Source organism: Procambarus clarkii, chromosome 30 (genome assembly GCF_040958095.1).
Source record: "Procambarus clarkii isolate CNS0578487 chromosome 30, FALCON_Pclarkii_2.0, whole genome shotgun sequence".
Taxonomy (NCBI): domain Eukaryota; kingdom Metazoa; phylum Arthropoda; class Malacostraca; order Decapoda; family Cambaridae; genus Procambarus; species Procambarus clarkii.
Window position 1 is genome coordinate 27,570,029 of NC_091179.1, and position 24,710 is coordinate 27,594,738.

General features: G+C 43.8%; 1 protein-coding gene across 1 annotated transcript; it reads left to right on the forward strand.

Moving 5' to 3' along the window:
• Positions 1 to 7,416: 7,416 nt before the first annotated feature.
• Positions 7,417 to 22,479, forward strand: LOC138369981 (uncharacterized). The gene is made up of 4 exons (XM_069333743.1): positions 7,417 to 7,571; positions 13,321 to 13,433; positions 22,002 to 22,143; positions 22,337 to 22,479. Exons 2-4 carry the CDS (start codon positions 13,344 to 13,346, stop codon positions 22,477 to 22,479), a joined length of 375 nt encoding a protein of 124 aa, XP_069189844.1. The 5' UTR covers positions 7,417 to 7,571; positions 13,321 to 13,343.
• Positions 22,480 to 24,710: the final 2,231 nt, after the last annotated feature.

A 24,710-nucleotide genomic window follows, 5' to 3' on the forward strand; every position in this document is an offset into this window, starting at 1 on the left:
TTCCCACTCTGACTTGATTCCATTTATACTAACTCTCTGTTTCCTTTGGTATAGCCATGCCCTAATCCAGCTTAATATAGCACCCCCAATACCATGAGACTCTATCTTTTTAATCAGTCTTTCATGTGGCACTGTATCAAAAGCTTTGCTAAAGTCAAGGTATACAACATCGCAATCCTTACCACTATCAACTGCCTCAACAATGCTAGAATAAAAAGATAACAAATTTGTTAAACATGAACGGCCATTTATAAAACCATGTTGCGACTCAATTATTAATTTATGTTTTTCAAGATGAAGACGAATTTTATTTGCTATTATAGATTCGAGTAACTTTCCCACAATAGACGTTAGGCTAATTGGTCGATAGTTAGACGCAAGTGATCTATCTCCTTTCTTAAAAACTGGTATCACATTAGCAACTTTCCAAAACTCTGGCACTCTGCCTGACTCTATTGATTTATTAAATATGGTTGACAGTGGGTCACAAAGCTCCTCTTTGCATTCTTTAAGCACCCTGGCAAACACTTCATCCGGCCCTGGGGATTTGTTTGGTTTGAGTTTTACTATTTGTTTAAGAACATCCTCCCTGGTAACTGCTAAACTCGTCAACCTGTCCTCGTCCCCACCCACATAGACTTGTTCGGCTGAAGGTATATTGTTAAGTTCCTCTTTAGTAAATACAGATACAAAATATTTATTAAAAATACTACTCATCTCTTCATCACTATCTGTTATTTGACCTGTCTCAGTTTTTAATGGACCTATCCTTTCCCTAGTCTTAGTACGATATAACTGAAAAAACCCTTCTATCAATTACCTTGAAAAACATAAATTAATAATTGAGTCGCAACATGGTTTTATAAATGGCCGTTCATGTTTAACAAATTTGTTATCTTTTTATTCTAGCATTGTTGAGGCAGTTGATAGTGGTAAGGATTGCGATGTTGTATACCTTGACTTTAGCAAAGCTTTTGATACAGTGCCACATGAAAGACTGATTAAAAAAATAGAGTCTCATGGTATTGGGGGTGCTATATTAAGCTGGATTAGGGCATGGCTATACCAAAGGAAACAGAGAGTTAGTATAAATGGAATCAAGTCAGAGTGGGAAAATGTTGTAAGTGGAGTGCCTCAAGGCTCTGTCCTGGGACCTCTGTTGTTTATAATATATATAAATGATTTAGATTCAGGTTTGAGTAGCAACATTTGCAAATTTGCCGATGATACGAAAATCGGTAGGGAAATTAATTCGGAGGAGGACTCACTATCACTTCAAGTTGATCTAGATAGGGTTTTGAAATGGTCAAAGGATTGGCAGATGCAGTTTAATGCTGATAAATGTAAAGTTCTGAGGTTAGGTAATGATGATAGAGTTACAAGATACGAGCTAGATGGTGTTGTGATTGCGAAGTCGGATTGCGAAAGGGATCTGGGAGTTATGATTAGTAAGAATTTAAAACAAAAGGATCAATGCATAAATGTTCGTAATAAGGCAAATCGGACACTTGGATTTATTAATCGCAGCGTTAGTAACAAGACACCTGGTGTGGTTCTCAAGCTATATCTTGCTCTAGTTAGGCCCCATTTAGATTATGCAGTTCAGTTTTGGTCGCCATATTATAGAATGGATATAAATTCACTTGAACGTGTCCAGCGTAGGATGACTAAGTTAATTCCCCAAATTAGAAATCTTTCATATGAAGAAAGATTAACAAAGCTTAAGTTGCATTCACTGGAAAGGCGAAGAGTTAGGGGTGACATGATAGAGGTTTACAAGTGGATGAATGGACATAACCGGGGGGATATTAATAGGGTATTAAAAGTATCAACACAGGACAGAACACGAAACAATGGATATAAATTGGATAAGTTTAGATTTAGGAAAGACTTGGGTAAATACTGGTTCAGTAACAGGGTTGTTGATTTGTGGAACCAATTGCCGCGTAACATTGTGGAGGTGGGGTCCCTCGATTGTTTCAAGCACGGGTTGGACAAGTATATGAGTGGGATTGGGTGGTTATAGAATAGGAGCTGCCTCGTATGGGCCAATAGGCCTTCTGCAGTTACCTTTGTTCTTATGTTCTTATGTTCTTATGAGCCAGAAAACTAGTCCATGTGAGGGTAGCAGATCATTTATATGCGAAGGATCGTAAAACACTTTACAATTTCCAAATCAAAGAGATCTCGTCACTAACTTGAGATCCCTTTGAATATTCCTATATGATTCACTAGAAATAAGCTATCATACAAGAGGCATAAATGTGACGACCAAATGAATGTTCCTTCTGCACGAACACATTAGTGTTCGTGCTCTTATCACCCGAGAAACACTAAATTATGATAAGCGCTTTGGCAACAAGTTTGCAGCCAAAACATACTGTTACTTCAACAATTACATAATTTTGTAACTGAAAGGCTAATAACGCACAACAGTATTGAATACAGATATAGATAACTGTGCAGAAAGAGTGCAATTCTAGTTTGCAAACTTCAAAGTGCTCGCTAATTAGTGAAGCGTAAAAATACAAATTTGTATTATAATTATCGTTAATATCATAATTATCGAAATATTCCTCTGTGTTCTCAGAATGTTTCGTGTAGCTCTCACTCCCATCCAAGGTTTACTGTGCAATGTAACAGTTATATAATATATGTGAAGGTATTATATCTTGAGTTTGTAAAGCACTTTAATCACCTGTAGTTGAGTGTTCAATAACACACTATGTACTGTGGCAGCTGTCTTACCATGTTCATGAAGGAGAAACGAAAATATGTGAATGGTGGTTAGAATAGTAATTTGCCTCTGTAAGCAATCTGAGAGCAACAGTACGCCAAGAACTTCAACAAAATCTTGTAGCTCTGAGGCAAAGTGGAAACGACACTAGTAATTCCATCTATCATCATACTATCATGCTAGAGGAGCCCACACTTATATGGATCATCCAATAAAATCATTAAATAAAATCTAGCAGACTTCTAGATGTTACTACTGCTCGGCTTAGACTCGGTTACAAGTGTCTCTGGCAATTCTCATTATCTGCTGATGTAGACCTGAGCAAATGTAAATTGTTTCAACAAAATTATTCGCACACCCTCCGTCACTATGTGATGGAGTGGGAAAAGATACGTGAATTCAGAGACAATTCTATAACAAATGTTTCAAAGATGTGTAAATATTTAATTCAAAATGATCTGCTACCAGAAATCTTAGCCAAATATCCCCAGTTTGCTAACTGCAGGTAGTAACTAGGTGATTGTAACCTATCTGCCACTAGCTCATCAAGACTGTAACTTCCTTAGCTAAATTAATTGTGGGGTTCAGTCCCTAAGCCCATTATGTGCCTCTGTAACCCTTTCCACCACCGCCCACAAGATGGGTATGGGATGCATAATAAATGAATTAAACTAAACCAACTAAGTGCACCTCAATCTCAGCCTGTGGTTGAGTACTCAATAACCCACTGCAGAATATATAGGAGAACAGATTTCTAAATCTGTCTATGTAGGACAAACGAGAATATACATATGCTGGTTAGTATTGTATAAATGTATAGTCACATCTGTGGTAGAAAAAACAGTTGATGGCACTCATAGAGGCACCAAATGTACCGTCCTGCCATAAGTCTGGACTACCACGTCTGTGGTAGGAAAAACATTCAACATATTTATACGAATGGGCGCTAATCAATTACTCTTGCCTCAGGCTGGGTCGGTCCGCTGCCGGCAAACCTCTAGTCAGCTGCTGACTTCGGTGGGATCACGTTCCCTCTCGCTATTTCTTCCTTACCCACAACACCTCGCATTGTCCACAGCCTCTAGTCCCCTCGCCGGTTGAGTCAACACAAGTGTGGGAATCGTCAACTTCTCAAGGTTATGATGGTTATCTGTCATTACCTGACAATCGTTTAAGAACGTTCCTAAATTTTCTTGACCTGAGGACATTTAAAATGCTATAAATTGTTTTTCTTTCGATCCCCAATCATCTGAGTCTATAGTTCCCACGAGCCCAAGTCTTGAGTTTGTCATTACGATCCCGAGTTCTAAAGATCTTCAGTTCTCTGTCCTCACTATCCACAGTTCTCACTGTCCACAGTTCTCACAGTCCCCAGTCCTCCTAGTCCACAATAGTCACCATCCACACTCCACACGGTCTCCAGTCCTCACCGTCCACAGTCCTCACGGTCCACAGTCCTCACAGTCCACAGATATTTAGGGCCCTCAAGGGCTTCCAAGTCTTGCAGACAGTCGAGAGTGCTCCATTACCATGACCTTGCTGGCTCTGCCTGTGATGTTCCTCGTCACCCAGAGCATCTTTGGTCTCCAGGCCACCTGGAAGACGTCAGGTGAGTCCTTCAATACCATGGTCTGGTATTGTCTATGTCTGCAGGCAACTGTTCAAAGATCAGGTCTCTTGGGGTCTTTGACAGTTCAAGTGTGGGAGAGATGTGAATATCTTTGTGTTAATGGGTAGTACATGAATTTACCCGAGGACCACCATCTCCAGTAGTCTCGACGAGGACAGAAAGCCAGCAGGTTGTCAGGGATCCACCATTATTCCTGATGTTTCTTTCCAGCTGTATTTTAAACCGAAGTATTTAAAAGTAATTGCAATGCAGTCCAATATTTCCCTGTTTCCAAGACTCGTGATAGTGTCGATAGTGTCCTCATAGAGATCTGATATGGCATGAATCAGTGTTTACGTCAGTAAGTATTTTCCCCGATTCCAAATTCATTTTTGTTCATGGCCGCAGCATGAGTAGATGCTTTGCTGTGTATATATACTTGCTGAAATTTAAGATAATCTTGCCGAGAGTCAGTGTGCTGATACTGACAACACAGGCAATAGTGAGTCAGTAGAGGTTAGTCCAACCACAGCAACATACTGTGGTGACGACTGTGGTGAAAGTTACGACTGTCTATGGTATTGATTATTATGAGAACTGTTCTTTGAGAACTGTTATTAACAATCCCCGCCAAAGACCTGCTGGCAGAACCTGGTACAAGACACTACCAGCAAGAACCATCAGCATCACTACTGTCAGAACCATCACCAGAAAACAAAAGACATGTTGACCAAAATTTGTTTTCTGAGTATATTAACAATTATGACACTGGAAGGAAAGGAAATAATCAGGAGAAATCGCTATGCTTTTATGTCTATACAATATTTGGAAGGAATACAAGTACAAGAAGCTGGGATATGAGAACGGAGTGAAAAAAAATGATGCCCAACCACTTGTACCATCGAGGATCGAACGTTGACCTAACAAACGAAGAATTCGTTCTACCGAACAGTCCAAGAAGAATGTTATTGCCGGTTGGCAATAAAATGCAGCAGCTGGCCACACAGATGTCACAGCGTCGCAACACCTCGAGAGAAAGTAGGTACAAAAATATTTCTGCATGCCACTTATGTTTCTCAAAGCATGGGTTCAGCGACCATAGATACCAACGACAATATGGTTGAGGAGTGAATAATAGTTGCTACAACAATTGCCCAGAGCTCCCTACCTTAGGTTACTGCATGGCCAAGCAGACGCCTGGTTCAACCTTGACAATGAATGGACTTCTAGACACCTGCTCTGCCTGGGAGCCGCCGGAACACTCATTTACCCCAGTGTGGGTCTCGTTACTGCCGTCAGACAATTTTGTTCAACAGTCCGGATTGTTACGACGCCTGGCGCACTTATCGCCTGGTATTACAGGTAAGTTAGATTTTTCGTTTTCTGGCTGGTTCTTCGGGCGGAGAGAAAGTGTCCGGTGCCGGTTTGGCCGCGAGGTGCCGGGAGTTGGCGGGTCTTGCCCTCCTGGTGTGCCATTGGGGTGGTGGGCGACTGGCTGTCGGGGCCCCTAAATAAAAGAACAACGTCAGCAACTCTTCACGGGTCGTCGTCGCCAACTGCACCAACAACAGTGTGATGGTCAGTCTTAAACCATCCCGATTAAATTACCATCTGTTAATGGGTCAATCAATCTCTGACCTAAATTCTGTGCAATGTTCTGTATAATGTTCCTGCTGCAAATACTATCCCTGGATATTTTATGTACGCCCAGGCTTTGTGCAGAGACAATTTTTGAATGTTAGAACATGTGGGAAACATTAGAAAAACTCAACAAATGTGAGGTTGAACCTAAAATCGCCAGAGGGCTCTAAGGATAGAGTGGCCTTGTTAAGAATAAATAAATAAATTAATTAATTAATGTTTATTCAGTTAAAAGTACATACATACAAGATGAGTTAGAGAGGAAGTAGGTACATAGATACCTATTATGACAGAATTAGAGTTAACATAAACTCTAACATACAAACATAATGCTGGATTTCTAGATTAGGCTGGCACATACTATGCCTTAAACCAATAATACGCACAGCGTTTCGGGCAAAAATTATTTATAGAATATTATTTATAAAATATTATAGAAAGAATATCTCAATCGTCAGTGTCCACAGAGCCTCTGTAGGGTGCACATGTTGCTTGCTGCTATAACTCTTGGTGTTATATGGCCCAGTATCAAACCAAATGATCCTCAAACTAAATATTTATGGTTTATTCAATGACTGTTATTTTAACTATTTCTGATTAGCCAATTTTTAATGGTGGTAAATATGTTCATAGGCGTGACTAGGTATTTTTTTTCGCAATCTGCATTTGTTTTTATATATTTTTTTGTTAATATTTTATATTATTTATATTCGGGACCGGGGGGGGGGGATGGGCACAGCTGGGAGGTACACCAAAAGTTGAGCAAGTATAAGTTTCTAATTTATTTCCTTGCAATCATCTGCAAGGTAAAGGTTTGTTTTGTGTTAATGACATAATTCTTACTGTATTTCAATGTGCTTGTAATTATTGTTGTGTTTTGTGGTCGGCCCATCCGGCCAGTGTTTTGTGGCTTGGTTATTTTATTTTGTACTTGTGTGTGTTTGTGTTATGTCATTTTGTACTTTTGTGCTCTGTGTTTGTTTTTGTGCTCTGTGTTTGTTTTTGTGCTCTGTGTTTGTGTTCTAGTTTGTTTTCTGCTTTGCTTTTATTGTACTTATACGCATGCTTGCATGTAAAAATATAAATATAAAAAAAAATTAATAAGAGAGAGTAAGAGACATGATATCAGGTCAAACGACCACATTAAGTCCCTGGCACACTGTTGGCTCATCCGATTCCTTATATGACAGATACTTAGCATTAAGGTAACTTTATTCCTAATGGACACAACTAATAATCTCATCAAATAAACAGGTCTTAAGGCAGGCTTCAGATGAGTTGATGATGGATAACAGCTCATTCCTGCAGTTTTATTAGGAACATCTCTGACATTTCAAATAAACACAACCGTTAATTTAAATAAGAAAGGAGGGAGAGAGAGAGAGAGAGAGAGAGAGAGAGAGAGAGAGAGAGAGCGCGCGCGCGCTTATGCACATTTCTACCATTGCTTTGCTCCTGTGGCAGGAACCGACCGTCTCTACTCCGCCACCAGCAACATCGTCAACACCAGAAATAATCTCTCAAGAGTGCTGTGTGCCGCCGCCTGCACCCAGGACTACTCCTGCCTCTCCTTCAACCATCACGGTCAGTGTTCCTCGTGTGTGTGTGTGTGTGTGTGTGTGTGTACTCATCTAGTTGTACTCACCTAGTTGTGCTTCCAAGGGTTGAGCTTTGGCTCATTGTTCCCGCCTCTCAACCGTCAATCTACTGGTGTACCAGAAGTTCCACAGATGCCGTGTGGTCAGAGTCCGAGAGTGCTGGTGGGATGCCAGCACATGTGGGGGGGGGGGAAGTCAGGGTAAGTGTGTTAGGTTCGGGTGTTACCGGAAACCGTGTTTGAGCAGTTGGACAGGTGTATAGAAGTTTAGGAGGAAGTAACAGGTGTAACACGCAGTCGTCAGCAGAGCACGCTAGGGTGCCCTTGCAGACTGGGTTTTGCCTCACTGGGGTGCCCTTCTTGCACACATTGTTTGCCTCGCCTCACCTAGGACGATGAGTGAGCGAGGGAAAACTCCCAGTGTATTGTCCTCCACGCGACCATGTGGAGGACAATACATGACAATATGTGTCATGGTGTATATTCTACATTGTAAGTGTGTGTAATGAATGTGTAGACAGTAAGCATGTGTAGATCAAGCATAGGGGGTAGCTGGGCAGGTGAACACATGGAGTGCACAGGCTGTCTCACATGCCTGCCGACCACGCCAGTGGGAGGAGTTAGTGAGCGAGTGAAAAAACTATGTAGCGTCCTAGCATTGTTACGGCCACTATGGGCCAGTAACCGGGTTGTTGATGTTATAACCTCTTTTATAGTATCCGACTGTCATGGCCACTTAGGACCAGTAATCGGGTTCTTGTTGGAGGAACCTGTGTGTTGTATCCGACTCCGAGTCGGTAGCACGCTTTCGAGAAAGTGGCTATATAGTGCAAAATAAAGGGGACGGGATGAACAAAACACTGTTCCTTTCACCAATGTATTATATATTTTACCATCACCGTTATATATATATATGTACACCATCACCGTTAAATATATATAAAATAACAGATAGGCTATTTCTACACCTATATACAAGGATATCCTTTCACTCAAGATATTAAATGCGCTCCCATGCAGAGTTCTCCAAAACCCAGTGTTTCTCCACTGCCCAGTAGCTTATCCAACCATACTGGGATGAACACTGGTGAGTTCACACGTATGTGGGCCAGCCCACTGACAGTGTCACGAGGTGCCTGTACCCCCACGACCACTCTCCAGCTACTGGCTGGCAGAGTACCTCAGCCACACGCTGAGCGGGGTCACAAACCAATACAGGGGTAGCGATCCCCTGGCAGCAGTGTCTAGGGTCCAGCTATCAGCACTACTCAATAGATACCTCCCTGCTGTCAGTTTCTCCCCTAAGCTAATCCCGGAGGCACTTCGAGCTCTTTCAACACTGTGTAACTAGCAGCTACCAAACTGCTTCAGAACGGCGGCGGCTTATGTGGTCGTTTTTCCAGGACCATGTCAGGAGACTGTGGACTGCCCAAGATGAACTGCCGTCTCCAGTACCGCTGCCCCCAGACGTCACCTCTGTGGACACAATCTTGAGATTATCTTGAGATGATTTCGGGGCTGTTTAGTGTCCCAGCGGCCCGGTCCTCGACCAGGCCTCCACCCCCAGGAAACAACCCATGACAGCTGACTAACACCCAGGTACCTATTTTACTGCTAGGTAACAGGGGCATAGGGTGAAAGAAACTCTGCCCAATGTTTCTCGCCGGCGCCCGGAATCGAACTCAGGACCACAGGATCACAAGTCCAGCGTGCTGTCCGCTCGGCCGACCGGCTCCCTAATTTAACTAAACCAACCTAACTTAACTAAACCTAACCTAACCTAACCAACACTTGGATCGTCGACTTGATTTGGCGTCACCAGCTCTTTATTTTCGTCTAATTTCTTAATAAAAAGATACTTTTTCAGATTAAAATTATGTTTTTTCGTGTTGTACATTCAGTACCAACATTATAATGAGTAAATATATCATATTTATTCATTACTACCGTATTGCCAGGAAGCTTTGTGAAGCTTGTGTAGCTTGTGGTAGCTTGTGGTAATTAGACGGACCGTACCAGGGTGCCTTAGCAAACATTAATTAGCTCAGGACTCCTTATTGAATTATCTTTATCACCAGTGGTTACGCTCTAGAACTGGGGGAGTATCTGGACAATATATCTACAAGGAAAAATTCCTAAAACATATCTTATAAGTGTAGAATATGTGTAGAGTGGAGCACACAAAGTGACACTGTCTCCACCTCCACCATCATCATCCTACGCAATTAAGGACAATCACGTAGCAATGCTACCAGAACAATCTACAGCAAAGCTGTTATATAAAATATCGTGCCTAAACTCGACAAGAGAGAGTTATCCAGTCTGGCACACTTGTCAGACAAGCACCCGGCATACAGAGAAGTATATTGAATATTATTAGTGTATTAATTGGCCAATTGTATGTTTGTATAACCTTAATATATCCAATAAGTCTGTCTGTCAGTTATAGGGTGAGGCAACGCCTCATATTTCAGTAAGTTTATTAATATTGTAGTGCAGCTGCTGAATCTTTTTCCAAGCATAGAAAAACCTTATGAGTGTCCCTTGTGTGGGAAAAAAAATATATATATATATATATATATATATATATATATATATATATATATATATATATATATATATATATATATATATATATATATATATATATATATATATATACAATATTGTAACTTTTTTTGTGTAATGACATTTTCAAATAAAGTTAGATAAATATACACACATACCAAAAGAATAGGGGTGGTATTAGAAAATATCAAGGTGTTCAGTGAGGATCCACAAGGTCTTCTCACAGTACTCTTTATTTTCTTCTCCGAGGCTATGGGTCCCTACACTTGCACCAGAGGTATATATATATATATATATATATATATATATATATAACTGAAAACTCACACCCCAGAAGTGACTCGAACCCATACTGCCAGGAGCAACGCAACTGGTATGTACAGGGACGCCTTAATCCGCTTGACCATCATGACCGGACATAAGGAAGTGATAGCCGAAGCTATTTGAACCACTTCCCCGCTGGCACTCGGATGGTAATCTTGGGCATAGCATTTTATCAAATCACCTCATTCTTTGGGGCACACGTGAGGAACACAAATGCAAACAAGCCTGAATGGTCCCCAGGACTATATACAACTGAAAACTCACACCAACATATATAGTATTACAGCCCACAATCTGTCCCCTTACAGCCCACAATCTGTCATTAGGAAAAGAGGAGCTAGGATTTATGACCCTAGCTAGAGACTTTAGTTGAATAAATTGCAGACAGTAATTTTTATTGTAGTACAGTACAAGTCCCTGGTAGTCTCCTCTCATATCAATCCCGGCAGGTTTTTCCCACAACTATGACCCAGGTGCGATACCTGCATGGGCAGGTGGGGGCACAAACCTGGCTCACCTGCTCAGGTGTTGCACATGGTCGTAGTCTCAATTTACGCTACTATGGCATACCTGTGGGTGTGTGTGTGTATTCACCTAGTGGCATTCACCTAGTTGTATTCATCTAGTTGTGCTTGCGAGGGTTGAGCTCTGCTCTTTTGGCCCGCCTCTCAACTGTCAATCAATCAACTGTTACTAACTACTAATTTTTTTTCCACACACACACACACCCAGGAAGCAGCCCGTAACAGCTGTCTAACTCCCAGGTACCTATTTACTGCTAGGTAACAGGGGCATCATGGGTGGAAAAAACTCTGCCCATTGATTCTCGCCAGTGCAGGGAATCAAACCGGGGCCACAGGATTACATGTCGAGCGTGCTGTCCACACAGCCACTGGTGCCCTTGGCTGTGAATATGTGTGTGTGTACTCACCTATTTGTACTTGTGCTTGCAGGATCGAGCATTGATTCTTGGATCCCGCCTTTCCAGCCATTGGTTGTTTACAGCAATGACTCATGTCCCATTTCCCTATCATATCTAATTTTAAGATTATGAATAGTTTGCCTCCACAACCTGTTCCCCAAGTGCATTCCATTTTCCACTACTCACACGCTAAAAGAAAACTTCCTAACATCTCTGTGACTCATCTGAGTTTCCAGTTTCCACCCATGTCCCCTCGTTCTGTTATTATTACGTGTGAACATTTCATCTGTTTCCACTTTGTCAAGTCCCCTGAGTATTTTATATGTCCCTATCATATCTCCTCTCTCCCTTCTTTTCTCTAGTGTCGTAAGGTTTAGTTCCTTCAGACGCTTTTCATATCCCATCCCTCGTAACTCTGGGACAAGCCTCGTCGCAAACCTCTGAACCTTCTCCAGTTTCCTTATGTGTTTCTTCAGGTGGGGGCTCCATGATGGCTCCATGATTTGCCTTGTGTGTGTGTGTGCCAGACAGCTGCTAGTTGTCTGATGTCTAATGCATTATCACTAATACATCTTGTTATGATTTCCAATATCTCTGCCTTATTTCAAACACTAATAAATTAATGTAAACATCTAAAGATATGGCTAAAAATTCCCATTAATCTTAATAACTATTTTTTTATTAAAATTTGACATTTTCAGTATTATGCAGTTGATATCTGGGAATATATTTTCGGTTTCTAGGTTAAGAAACCAGTATTTGTCAGCATTAAATTGCATCCAGGAAAGCTGATGTCCATTTTAGAAGCATGACCAAGTCATCTTGAGGCGATTTTTAGTTTCCTTATGAATTATTTTCCCGCCTTATATTGGTATCATCTACAAAGGTACTTAAGATTCTGTTCAGTCCTGTGTCTCAGTGGTCAATATTTGTGGTAAAGAACAAAGGCGAGAGGACAGAGCCCCGGAGCACTCCACTTACATCAGTCTCCCACTCAGACGTAACTCAGTCAATACTAATCTTCTGTTTTCTCTGAAATAACCATGCACTAATCCAGCACTAAGATAACCTCCACAACAACAGTAGTGGTGGCAGAATTTAATGAGAGAGAGAGAGAGAGAGAGAGAGAGAGAGAGAGAGAGAGAGAGAGAGAGAGAGAGAGAGAGAGAGAGAGAGAGAGAGAGAGAGAGAGAGAGAGAGAGAGAGAGAGAGAGAGAGAGAGAGAGTCAGACAGACAGACAGGCAGACAGACAGACAGACTGAAAGACAGACAGACTGAAAGACAGACAGACTGAAAGACAGACAGACTGAAAGACAGACAGACTGAAAGACAGACAGACTGAAAGACAGACAGACAGACAGACAGACAGACAGACAGACAGACAGACTGAAAGACAGACAGACAGACAGACAGACAGACAGACAGACAGACAGACAGACAGACAGACAGACAGACAGACAGACAGGAAGAGAGGAGGGGAAAAGAAAGAGCAAAAGGGCGAGGAAATAAACGATTCAGAATGAAACGGAACATTGCGCACATGTTTCTTTCATCTCCTATAAGTCTGATCACCTAGCAGTAAATAGGTACCTGGGAGTTCGACAGTTTGTGAGGGCTGCATTCTGGGGATGGTCAGTAGTTGACCTAGTAGTCAAATGGTCATATACACGCATACATTACATCTCACATGTGATACACACACACTCGCTCTATGACAAAAATCCAGGGAGAATTGACACGAAACCATTCCATAAAACTGATTTCCTGTTCCACGGAAAACTATAGTTGGTAAGGCTTACCATGAAGTATGGGAAGGGAGAGTTCTCACCCTAATAACAAGAGTCAGAAGGCTGTGTAGAGAGAAAAAAGAAAAACATACCGCTGTATAAGTCACTGACTCTAAGCACTGTCTGGGCCACAGGTGTGGGAGGCAGCTGCCAGTTGATGAAGAGGGCTCCCTACCCGGCCACCACCGACCCAGCCCTGGTCACCAGCCCTGGCTGGTCACACTACACCATTTCTGGTCCCAGGAAGGTCAGAGTTGGCGTTTGTTTTAATTTATTTGTGTCTAACCAGAAATTCCGTTTTCCTTTTACAAGCTTGAAGATATCCCTTATGTTTTCCAAATGTCTTGTAAATATTAAATCAGTTAATAACTATTCATAGATATTTGTACATTTATAATTTAATCTATTTACAACATGTCAACATATTAATTAATTTATTATATACAATTAATACAACAATGATCATTATAATGTGATAATGAAGAGGAAGAAACAAATAACATTTTCATATTTTTTTTATTATGCACCCCATACCCATCCTGTGGGCGGTGGTGGAAAGGGTTATAGAAGCACATAATAGGATCAGGAACTGAACCCCATAGGTCACGTAGCTAAACTAGTGACAATCTTGTGAAGCTAGTTAAACAATTGTTAATATTAAATACACATATACCTATACATACATACATACATACATACATACATACATACATACATACATACATACATACATACATACATACATACATACATACATACATACATACATACATACATACATACATACATACATACATACATACAAACATTCATACATACATACATACATACATACATACATACATACATACATACATACATACATACATACATACATACATACATACATACATACATACATACATACATACATACATACATACATACATACATACATACATACAAACATTCATACATACATACATACATACATACATACATACATACATACATACATACATACATACATACATACATACATACATACATACATACATACATACAATCCCCCAAAATACTTAGGAGGATTGACAAATGGAAATAAAGTGGAAATAGACGAAATATTCACACGGAATACCAACAGAACAAGGGGACATGGGTGGAAGCTGGAAACTCAGATGAGTCACAGAAGTGTTAGAAAGTTTTATTTTAGCGTGAGAGTAGTTGTGGGGAAATGGAATGAGAGAAGACATAACTGCAACCCTAACACACGACACACCTCGGCAGGATAACGTCGGAAGCACCAACTGCGCTGGCCGACGTCCAGATACCTATCAAAAGAGCGAAGATGGAGGCTACAGGAGCTACAGGAGCCTCCTGACAGAGGCTACAGGAGCCTCCTGACAGAGGCTACAGGAGCCTCCTAACAGAGGCTACAGAAGCCTCGTGACAGAGGCTACAGGAGCCTCGTGACAGAGGCTACAGGAGCCTCGTGACAGAGGCTACAAGAGCCTCGTGACAGAGGCTACAGGAGCCTCCTGAACGCCACATACATCCTTTGTGAGACTCGTTCTTATGGTGCTGCCTCGCACGGAGTCTCTCATGTAAACAAACACAAAACTCAACAGAAACAACACAAAGCTAAGGAAGCCTGAAGGAACTGGTCAACCACACTGGCAGGTTGAAGGAACTGGTCAACCACACTGGCAGGTTGAAGGAACTGGTCAACCACACTGGCAGGTTGAAGGAACTGGTCAACCACACTGGCAGGTTGAAGGAACTAGTCAACCACACTGGCAGGTTGAAGGAACTGGTCAACCACACTGGCAGGTTGAAGGAACTGGTCAACCACACTGGCAGGTTGAAGGAACTGGTCAACCACACTGGCAGGTTGAAGGAACTGGTCAACCACACTGGCAGGTTGAAGGAACTGGTCAACCACACTGGCAGGTTGAAGGAACTAGTCAACCACACTGGCAGGTTGAAGGAACTGGTCAACCACACTGGCAGGTTGAAGGAACTAGTCAACCACACTGGCAGGTTGAAGGAACTGGTCAACCACACTGGCAGGTTGAAGGAACTGGTCAACCACACTGGCAGGTTAAAGGAACTAGTCAACCACACTGGCAGGTTGAAGGAACTAGTCAACCACACTGGCAGGTTAAAGGAACTGGTCAACCACACTGGCAGGTTGAAGGAACTAGTCAACCACACTGGCAGGTTGAAGGAACTGGTCAACCACACTGGCAGGTTGAAGGAACTGGTCAACCACACTGGCAGGTTGAAGGAACTAGTCAACCACACTGGCAGGTTGAAGGAACTGGTCAACCACACTGGCAGGTTGAAGGAACTGGTCAACCACACTGGCAGGTTAAAGGAACTGGTCAACCACACTGGCAGGTTGAAGGAACTAGTCAACCACACTGGCAGGTTGAAGGAACTGGTCAACCACACTGGCAGGTTGAAGGAACTAGTCAACCACACTGGCAGGTTGAAGGAACTGGTCAACCACACTGGCAGGTTGAAGGAACTAGTCAACCACACTGGCAGGTTGAAGGAACTGGTCAACCACACTGGCAGGTTGAAGGAACTGGTCAACCACACTGGCAGGTTAAAGGAACTGGTCAACCACACTGGCAGGTTAAAGGAACTGGTCAACCACACTGGCAGGTTGAAGGAACTGGTCAACCACACTGGCCGGTTGAAGGAACTGGTCAACCACACTGGCAGGTTGAAGGAACTGGTCAACCACACTGGCAGGTTGAAGGAACTAGTCAACCACACTGGCAGGTTGAAGGAACTGGTCAACCACACTGGCAGGTTGAAGGAACTGGTCAACCACACTGGCAGGTTAAAGGAACTGGTCAACCACACTGGCAGGTTGAAGGAACTAGTCAACCACACTGGCAGGTTGAAGGAACTAGTCAAACACATTGGCAGGTTGAAGGAACTGGTCAACCACACTGGCAGGTTGAAGGAACTGGTCAACCACACTGGCAGGTTGAAGGAGCTGGTCAACCACACTGGCAGGTTGAAGGAACTAGTCAACCACACTGGCAGGTTGAAGGAACTGGTCAACCACACTGCCAGGTTGAAGGAACTGGTCAACCACACTGGCAGGTTGAAGGAACTAGTCAACCACACTGGCAGGTTAAAGGAACTGGTCAACCACACTGGCAGGTTGAAGGAGCTGGTCAACCACACTGGCAGGTTGAAGGAGCTGGTCAACCACACTGGCAGGTTGAAGGAGCTGGTCTACCACACTGGCAGGTTGAAGGAACTGGTCTACCACACTGGCAGGTTGAAGGAACTGGTCAACCACACTGGCAGGTTGAAGGAACTAGTCAACCACACTGGCAGGTTGAAGGAACTGGTCTACCACACTGGCAGGTTGAATGAACTGGTCTACCACACTGGCAGGTTGAAGGAACTGGTCAACCACACTGGCAGGTTGAAGGAACTGGTCAACCACACTGGCAGGTTGAAGGAACTAGTCAACCACACTGGCAGGTTGAAGGAACTAGTCAACCACACTGGCAGGTTGAAGGAACTGGTCAACCACACTGGCAGGTTGAAGGAACTGGTCAACCACACTGGCAGGTTGAAGGAACTGGCCTACCACACTGGCAGGTTGAAGGAACTAGTCAACCACACTGGCAGGTTGAAGGAACTGGTCAACCACACTGGCAGGTTGAAGGAACTAGTCAACCACACTGGCAGGTTGAAGGAACTGGTTAACCACACTGGCAGGTTGAAGGAACTGGTCAACCACACTGGCAGGTTGAAGGAACTGGTCAACCACACTGCCAGGTTGAAGGAACTGGTCAACCACACTGGCAGGTTGAAGGAACTGGTCAACCACACTGGCAGGTTGAAGGAACTGGTCAACCACACTGCCAGGTTGAAGGAACTGGTCAACCACACTGCCAGGTTGAAGGAACTGGTCAACCACACTGGCAGGTTGAAGGAACTGGTCAACCACACTGCCAGGTTGAAGGAACTGGTCAACCACACTGGCAGGTTGAAGGAACTGGTCAACCACACTGGCAGGTTGAAGGAACTGGTCAACCACACTGCCAGGTTGAAGGAACTGGTCAACCACACTGGCAGGTTGAAGGAACTGGTCAACCACACTGGCAGGTTGAAGGAACTGGTCAACCACACTGCCAGGTTGAAGGAACTGGTCAACCACACTGCCAGGTTGAAGGAACTGGTCAACCACACTGGCAGGTTGAAGGAACTGGTCAACCACACTGCCAGGTTGAAGGAACTGGTCAACCACACTGCCAGGTTGAAGGAACTGGTCAACCACACTGGCAGGTTGAAGGAACTGGTCAACCCCACTGGCAGGTTGAAGGAACTGGTCAACCCCACTGGCAGGTTAAAGGAACTGGTCAACCACACTGGCAGGTTGAAGGAACTAGTCAACCACACTGGCAGGTTGAAGGAACTGGTCTACCACACTGGCAGGTTGAAGGAACTAGTCAACCACACTGGCAGGTTGAAGGAACTGGTCTACCACACTGGCAGGTTGAAGGAACTGGTCTACCACACTGGCAGGTTGAAGGAACTGGTCAACCACACTGGCAGGTTGAAGGAACTGGTCAACCACACTGGCAGGTTAAAGGAACTGGTCAACCACACTGGCAGGTTGAAGGAACTGGTCAACCCCACTGGCAGGTTGAAGGAACTGGTCAACCACACTGCCAGGTTGAAGGAACTGGTCAACCACACTGGCAGGTTGAAGGAACTGGTCAACCCCACTGGCAGGTTGAAGGAACTGGTCAACCACACTGGCAGGTTGAAGGAGCTGGTCAACCACACTGGCAGGTTGAAGGAGCTGGTCAACCACACTGGCAGGTTAAAGGAACTGGTCAACCACACTGGCAGGTTGAAGGAGCTGGTCAACCACACTGGCAGGTTGAAGGAGCTGGTCAACCACACTGGCAGGTTGAAGGAACTGGTCAACCACACTGGCAGGTTGAAGGAACTGGTCAACCACACTGGCAGGTTGAAGGAACTGGTCAACCACACTGGCAGGTTGAAGGAACTGGTCAACCACACTGGCAGGTTGAAGGAACTGGTCAACCACACTGGCAGGTTGAAGGAACTGGTCAACCACACTGGCAGGTTGAAGGAGCTGGTCAACCACACTGGCAGGTTGAAGGAGCTGGTCAACCCCACTGGCAGGTTGAAGTAACAGGACAAACAGGATAACGACACTTATGATTATAAGGGTAATTTACCACGACGACAGAGAAACCAAGAACAAAGATGTAAATGCACATGAGTGAGGGAGATGTTTGTGAAAGACCTTCACAAGTGTTTAAGAGTAGTAAATAAATGTAAGAGTTTAGATAAGGAAGTTGCAGATACTTACTCAATACACAGTTTTAATTGTTAAGAAAAGGGGCTGATGGATAGAACGGTGAGGGGGGAGACATCAGAGTGGCGAGATGTCACCAGCGGAGTCCCACAGAGCTCAGTACTTGGACCCATCCTGTTTCTAATATATGTGAACGATCTTCCAGAGGGTTTAGACTCATTCCTCTCGATGTTTGCTGATGATGCAAAAATTATGAGAAGAATCAAGACGGATGAAGATAGACAGAGACTACAGGATGACCTGGATAAACTGGAGGAATGGTCTAGAAAATGGCTGCTAAAGTTCAACTCGGGAAAGTGTAAGGTGATGAAATTAGGCGAAGGGAACAAGAGGCTGAACACAAGGTATCATCTGGGAGGGGAAATCCTGCAAGAGTCATATAGAGAGAAAGATCTGGGGGTTGATATCACACCGAACCTGTCCCCAGAGGCCCACATCAAAAGAATATCATCAGCGGCATATGCTAGACTGGCCAACATAAGAACTGCCTTCAGAAACTTGTGTAAGGAATCTTTCAGAACCCTGTATACCACTTATGTAAGACCAATCCTGGAGTATGCAGCTCCAGCCTGGAGTCCATACCTAGTTAAACACAAGACAAAGTTAGAGAAGATTCAGCGGTATGCCACCAGGCTTGTCCCGGAACCGAGAGGATTGAGCTACGAGGAAAGGCTAAAGGAGCTGAACCTCACATCCCTGGAAAACAGAAGAGTAAGGGGAGACATGATAACCACCTACAAAATTCTCAGGGGAATTGACAGGGTGGACAAAGACAAACTCTTCAGCACGGGTGGGACACGAACAAGGGGACACAGGTGGAAACTTAGTACCCAGATGAGCCACAGAGACGTTAGAAAGAATTTTTTCAGTGTCAGAGTAGTTAATAAATGGAATGCACTAGGAAGTGATGTGGTGGAGGCTGACTCCATACACAGTTTCAAGTGTAGATATGATAGAGCCCGATAGGCTCAGGAATCTGTACACCTGTTGATTGACGGTTGAGAGGCGGGACCAAAGAGCCAGAGCTCAACCCCCGCAAACACAACTAGGTGAGTACAACCAGGTGAGTACACATAAGGGACTACCTGGGAGAAGTGCAGTGGGAGGAAGAACTTAGAGGAAAAACAGTGCAGGGTATGATGAACCAAGTCATATTGAAATGCAAGGAGGCTGAAGAGAGATTTATTCCAACAATAAAGGAAAAAAAGCAGGAGGGAATATAATAACCCATGGTTTAATAGACAGTGTCAGGAAGCAAAGGTGAGAAGCAGGAGGGAGTGGAGGAAGTACAGAAGACAAAGGACAGAGGACAACAGGATTAGATGTAACAGAGCTAGGAATGATTACATTAACATAAGACGAGTGTCGGAAAGAAATTATGAGAATGATATTGCAGTCAAAGCGAAAAAGCAACCAAAATTACTACATAGCCATATAAGAAGGAAGATGTCGGTAAATGACCAAGTGACAAGACTGAGGAAAACAGAAGGGGCATATACAGAAAGCGACAAGGAAATCTGCGAGGTACTGAATGCAAATTTCCATGGAGTGTTCACAACCGAGCCTGAGCAGCTCCCATTGTTAGAAGCGATTACCCAAGATGAAAGACTATCAGATATAGAGGTGACAGCAGAGGAGGTAATGAAACAGTTGACAACACTGGATGCAAATAAAGCTGTTGGACCAGACAAAGTATCACCTTGGATACTTAAAGAGGCAGCGCAGGCTCTCAGCGTGCCTCTGGCAATGATCTTTAATGAGTCACTTATGTCGGGAGAATTGCCCAGTTGCTGGAAGGAGGCAAATGTCGTACCGATTTTCAAGAAAGGTGATAGGGAGGAGGCACTTTACTACAGACCCGTATCACTGACAAGCATCACCTGCAAAATACTTGAGAGAATAATTAGGCTAAGACTTGTTGAGCACCTGGAGAGCATTGGGTTTGTAAACAAGCACCAACATGGGTTCTGGACAGGGAAATCATGCCTAACAAACCTTTTAGAATTCTATGATAAAGTAACAAGGATAAGGCAGGACAGAGAAGGCTGGGCAGACTGCATATTTCTTGACTGCCAAAAGGCCTTTGATACAGTGCCGCACATGAGACTGCTATACAAACTTGAGAGGCAGGCAGGAGTAAGCGGAAAGGCCCTAGTATGGGTGAAGAACTACCTAACAGGAAGGAGCCAGAGGGTAATGGTAAGGGGCGAGAAATCGGACTGGCGAACAGTAACAAGTGGAGTACCTCAAGGATCGGTGCTGGGACCAATCCTCTTTCTAGTTTACGTAAATGATATGTTTACAGGAGTGGAATCATACATGTCAATGTTTGCGGATGACGCAAAATTAATGAGAAGAGTTGTGACAGACGAGGATTGTAGGATCCTCCAAGAGGACTTAAACAGGTTGCAGAGATGGTCAGGGAAATGGCTACTGGAGTTTAATACCAGTAAATGTAAAGTTATGGAAATGGGATCAGGTGATAGGAGACCAAAAGGACAGTACACAATGAAGGGGAACAGCCTACCTGTAACGATTCGAGAAAGAGACCTGGGAGTGGATGTGACACCTAATCTAACTCCTGAGGCACATATAAATAGGATAACGACAGCAGCGTACTCTACACTGGCGAAAATTAGAACTTCATTCAGAAACCTAAATGAGGAGGCTTTTAGGGCGCTTTACACTGCCTACGTGAGACCCGTCTTAGAGTATGCCGTGCCATCATGGAGCCCCCACCTGAAGAAACACATAAAGGAACTGGAGAAGGTTCAGAGGTTTGCGATGAGGCTTGTCCCAGAGTTACGAGGGATGGGATACGAAGAGCGTCTGAAGGAACTGAACCTTACGACACTAGAGAAAAGAAGGGAGAGAGGAGATATGATAGGGACATATAAAATACTCAGGGGAATTGACAAAGTGGAAATAGATGAAATGTTCACACGTAATAATAACAGAACGAGGGGACATGGGTGGAAACTGGAAACTCAGATGAGTCACAGAGATGTTAGGAAGTTTTCTTTTAGCGTGAGAGTAGTGGAAAAATGGAATGCACTTGGGGAACAGGTTGTGGAAGCAAATACTATTCATACTTTTAAAACTAGGTATGATAGGGAAATGGGACAGGTGTCATTGCTGTAAACAACCGATAGCTGGAAAGGCGGGATGCTCGATCCTGCAAGCACAAATAGGTGAGTACACACACACACACACACACACACACACACAGACACACACACACACACACACACACACACACACACACACACACACACACACACACACACACATACACATACACATACACACACACACACACACACACACACACACACACACACACACACACACACACACACACACACAGGTGGTTGTCGAAAAGATTAATGGGAAAATGTAAACCATGTATTGCTAAACAAATTTGTGTGTTATCTCATCTGTCCGTGACAGGTGTTGGATGAAAACATGTGTGCCGAGGGAGGTGTGTATCTGCCCTACGACGTGCCCGCTACTGGTTACAACACCAACGTTGAGCGCTACACCTGCTCCAGCCACCCCTGGATCTTCAAGCAGCACAGCTTGGGAAAGACCAGTGAGTGAACGACACCTGCACACGCTCATAATGGCACCCAGATGTGGCCACATCCTGCCTCATTCACCCCTTGATATCCACTCATCATCACCCCATGGCACCATTCCTGTTTCGGCCCCATACCACACTCACCATCTTCATACTCTCTCACCTTTCACCTGTCACCTCCCTAACCACCTTGCTTGTTTTTCAGACTGCCACTTTGCCATACTGAACCAAGTGGACCTGGCTGGCAACGACATTAACGGCTACTTCAACGTTGGCCCCTTCGATCGGGTGTTTCATGCATGCAGGAATACCTCCTGTGCATCCATGGCCTGCCTCACCCAAAGTTAGTAAGCTTCTGATATCTTTAAACTATTTTTCATCATTATGAGAGAGAGAGAGAGAGAGAGAGAGAGAGAGAGAGAGAGAGAGAGAGAGAGAGAGAGAGAGAGAGAGAGAGAGAGAGAGAGAGAGAGAGAGAGAGAGAGAGAGAGAGAGAGAGAGAGAGAGAGAGAGAGAGAGAGAGAGAGAGAGAGAGAGAGAGAGAGAGAGAGAGAGAGAGAGAGAGAGAGAGAGAGATTGATTGATTTACTCCTCCACCCTTCTTGCCTTATATTGACACCCTCTTTAACTTGCTCTTACGGGCTACTTATGTCCGTGACACCTCTTCACCTCTTGGGAGGCTTAATCTTCATTAATCAGTCAACTCTTGCTCAATCAATCAATCAAAAACTGGATCGCGTACTGGGATCCAGTCCCAGCGCGGCAAGCCTTGGTGGCTGGACCGCGTCAAAACAACAGAAACTACTAGGCTGCCAGAGCGGTAAAAATCGTGAACAGATTACAACTAAAAAACATGATTCTTGCTTGATAAAGGAAATCATCCGCATACAAAGAACACTTGTCCTCCACCGCAGGAGCAGCCCACATTAAAAATTGTAATAGGTCTTCCAACGAAAAAGCTGCCTCTTGAAAATAATTCACAGCCCCCATCTAAATAAATATCTTAATGGAAGTTCCCAGAGTGGACTCCGTGGGCTTCTCAGGACGTCTGCCAAACGAATCCCTGCCTGTTATATATGAATGCTGTGACTCAAATCTCATAGTATTAGTTATAATTTACGAAGTTACCTTAGTTAAAGCTGTGGCGTTTATTAAAACTAACAGATATATTGATGCATAATCACTACTTAAATTAAATAAAAAATAATTTCCCGCCTCACGCTCGTGAAGGCTGAGGGAAGGGAGACGCCATAATGGTGCAGAGAATCAACAAGAATGACACCACGACTCCCCAGTTGCTGCACCTCCTCACGTGGTTTTTTTTCTAAATTTTCAGGAACTGTTAGCTTTAGTTCTGTCAGAATTAAGCAGTGAAGTTCCAAAAAGTAAACAAATTCATTAATAAGCACCACAATGCGCTATAACCATAAACAGCCCACAACGCACCAGCTGACCCGGACGGCCCGTTTAAGTTAATAATTTTAAATTCCGAAGTTTCTCAGGAATTTATTTAGTTTACATACTGTTCTAAGAATTGACTCATAGAATTAATTTGAGGAGTAAATCCCACATTACCTATGATCCAACAGACCTCAGGTGCACTGTAGAAAGCAAATGAGCAGAATTGCAGCAGCAGGGGCAACCCACATCTTCACAGACGGATGGTGAACACAGAATATGGGAATACTGCTGCTGTTCTTTGCGCGTACAACGAACAGACATATTGGAAACTGGCAAGACAAGTATATCATCAACCCAAACTGAATTGTTTGCCATACAACAGGTATTCGCATACATGATTGCATAAAACACTCAAAATGCAGTCATACACACAGTCTCGAAAGCTGCACTTCAAATATTAAAAAAGGAGTGGAAAGACAACGTGGAAATAATTACTGTTCTGTATTTGATATCTAGGAACAGTAGCTAAAGACAAAGCATTTAACATAACCATAAACTGGATCCCATCCCACATTTTAATTCCATTAAATGAGAATGCTGATGAAACAGGTTAATTGGCAACTGGTCATCCAGTGATCCACAAAAGAATCTAACCCAACATAGAGTACATAAAAAGACTTCACCAAAAAGCTCACACACCTCAACAAAGCCCACCTAGATAGAGAGAAACAGAAGGTTCGCCCTCTGCGAGATTCAAATTCAAATACGTTGATTCTCTGCTCTGTCACCAGAGGGAGCGGACGTCAGGGCTTGAGCTGCCAGTCGTCGGTTGACGTTGCTGAATGGTTGTTCGCTGTTGGAGGTGTGGAGCATCCACTAGTCAGGGCTCCGGCTGGTAGTATGGCAGTGGCCGGTGGCAGGCGTGTGGATTCTGTATGGCTGGATATTTCTGCTGCAGTGGAATGGCTTGTTGTGTAGATTGCTCCCCTGGACGTGCTACGTGTCAAAGTCTCTGATCTCCTGGCACTGGAGAAGATCTCGCCTACCTGTGTGGCAGTGTCGTTTGCCACGTCTCTTGTTTACCGGGAGTTTGTGGCATGTTGGGATGCACGATCGCTTACTTTTCCTGCTTCGGCTGTGACTATGGAGATCTCGGATCCCTGGGTACCATTGACTTT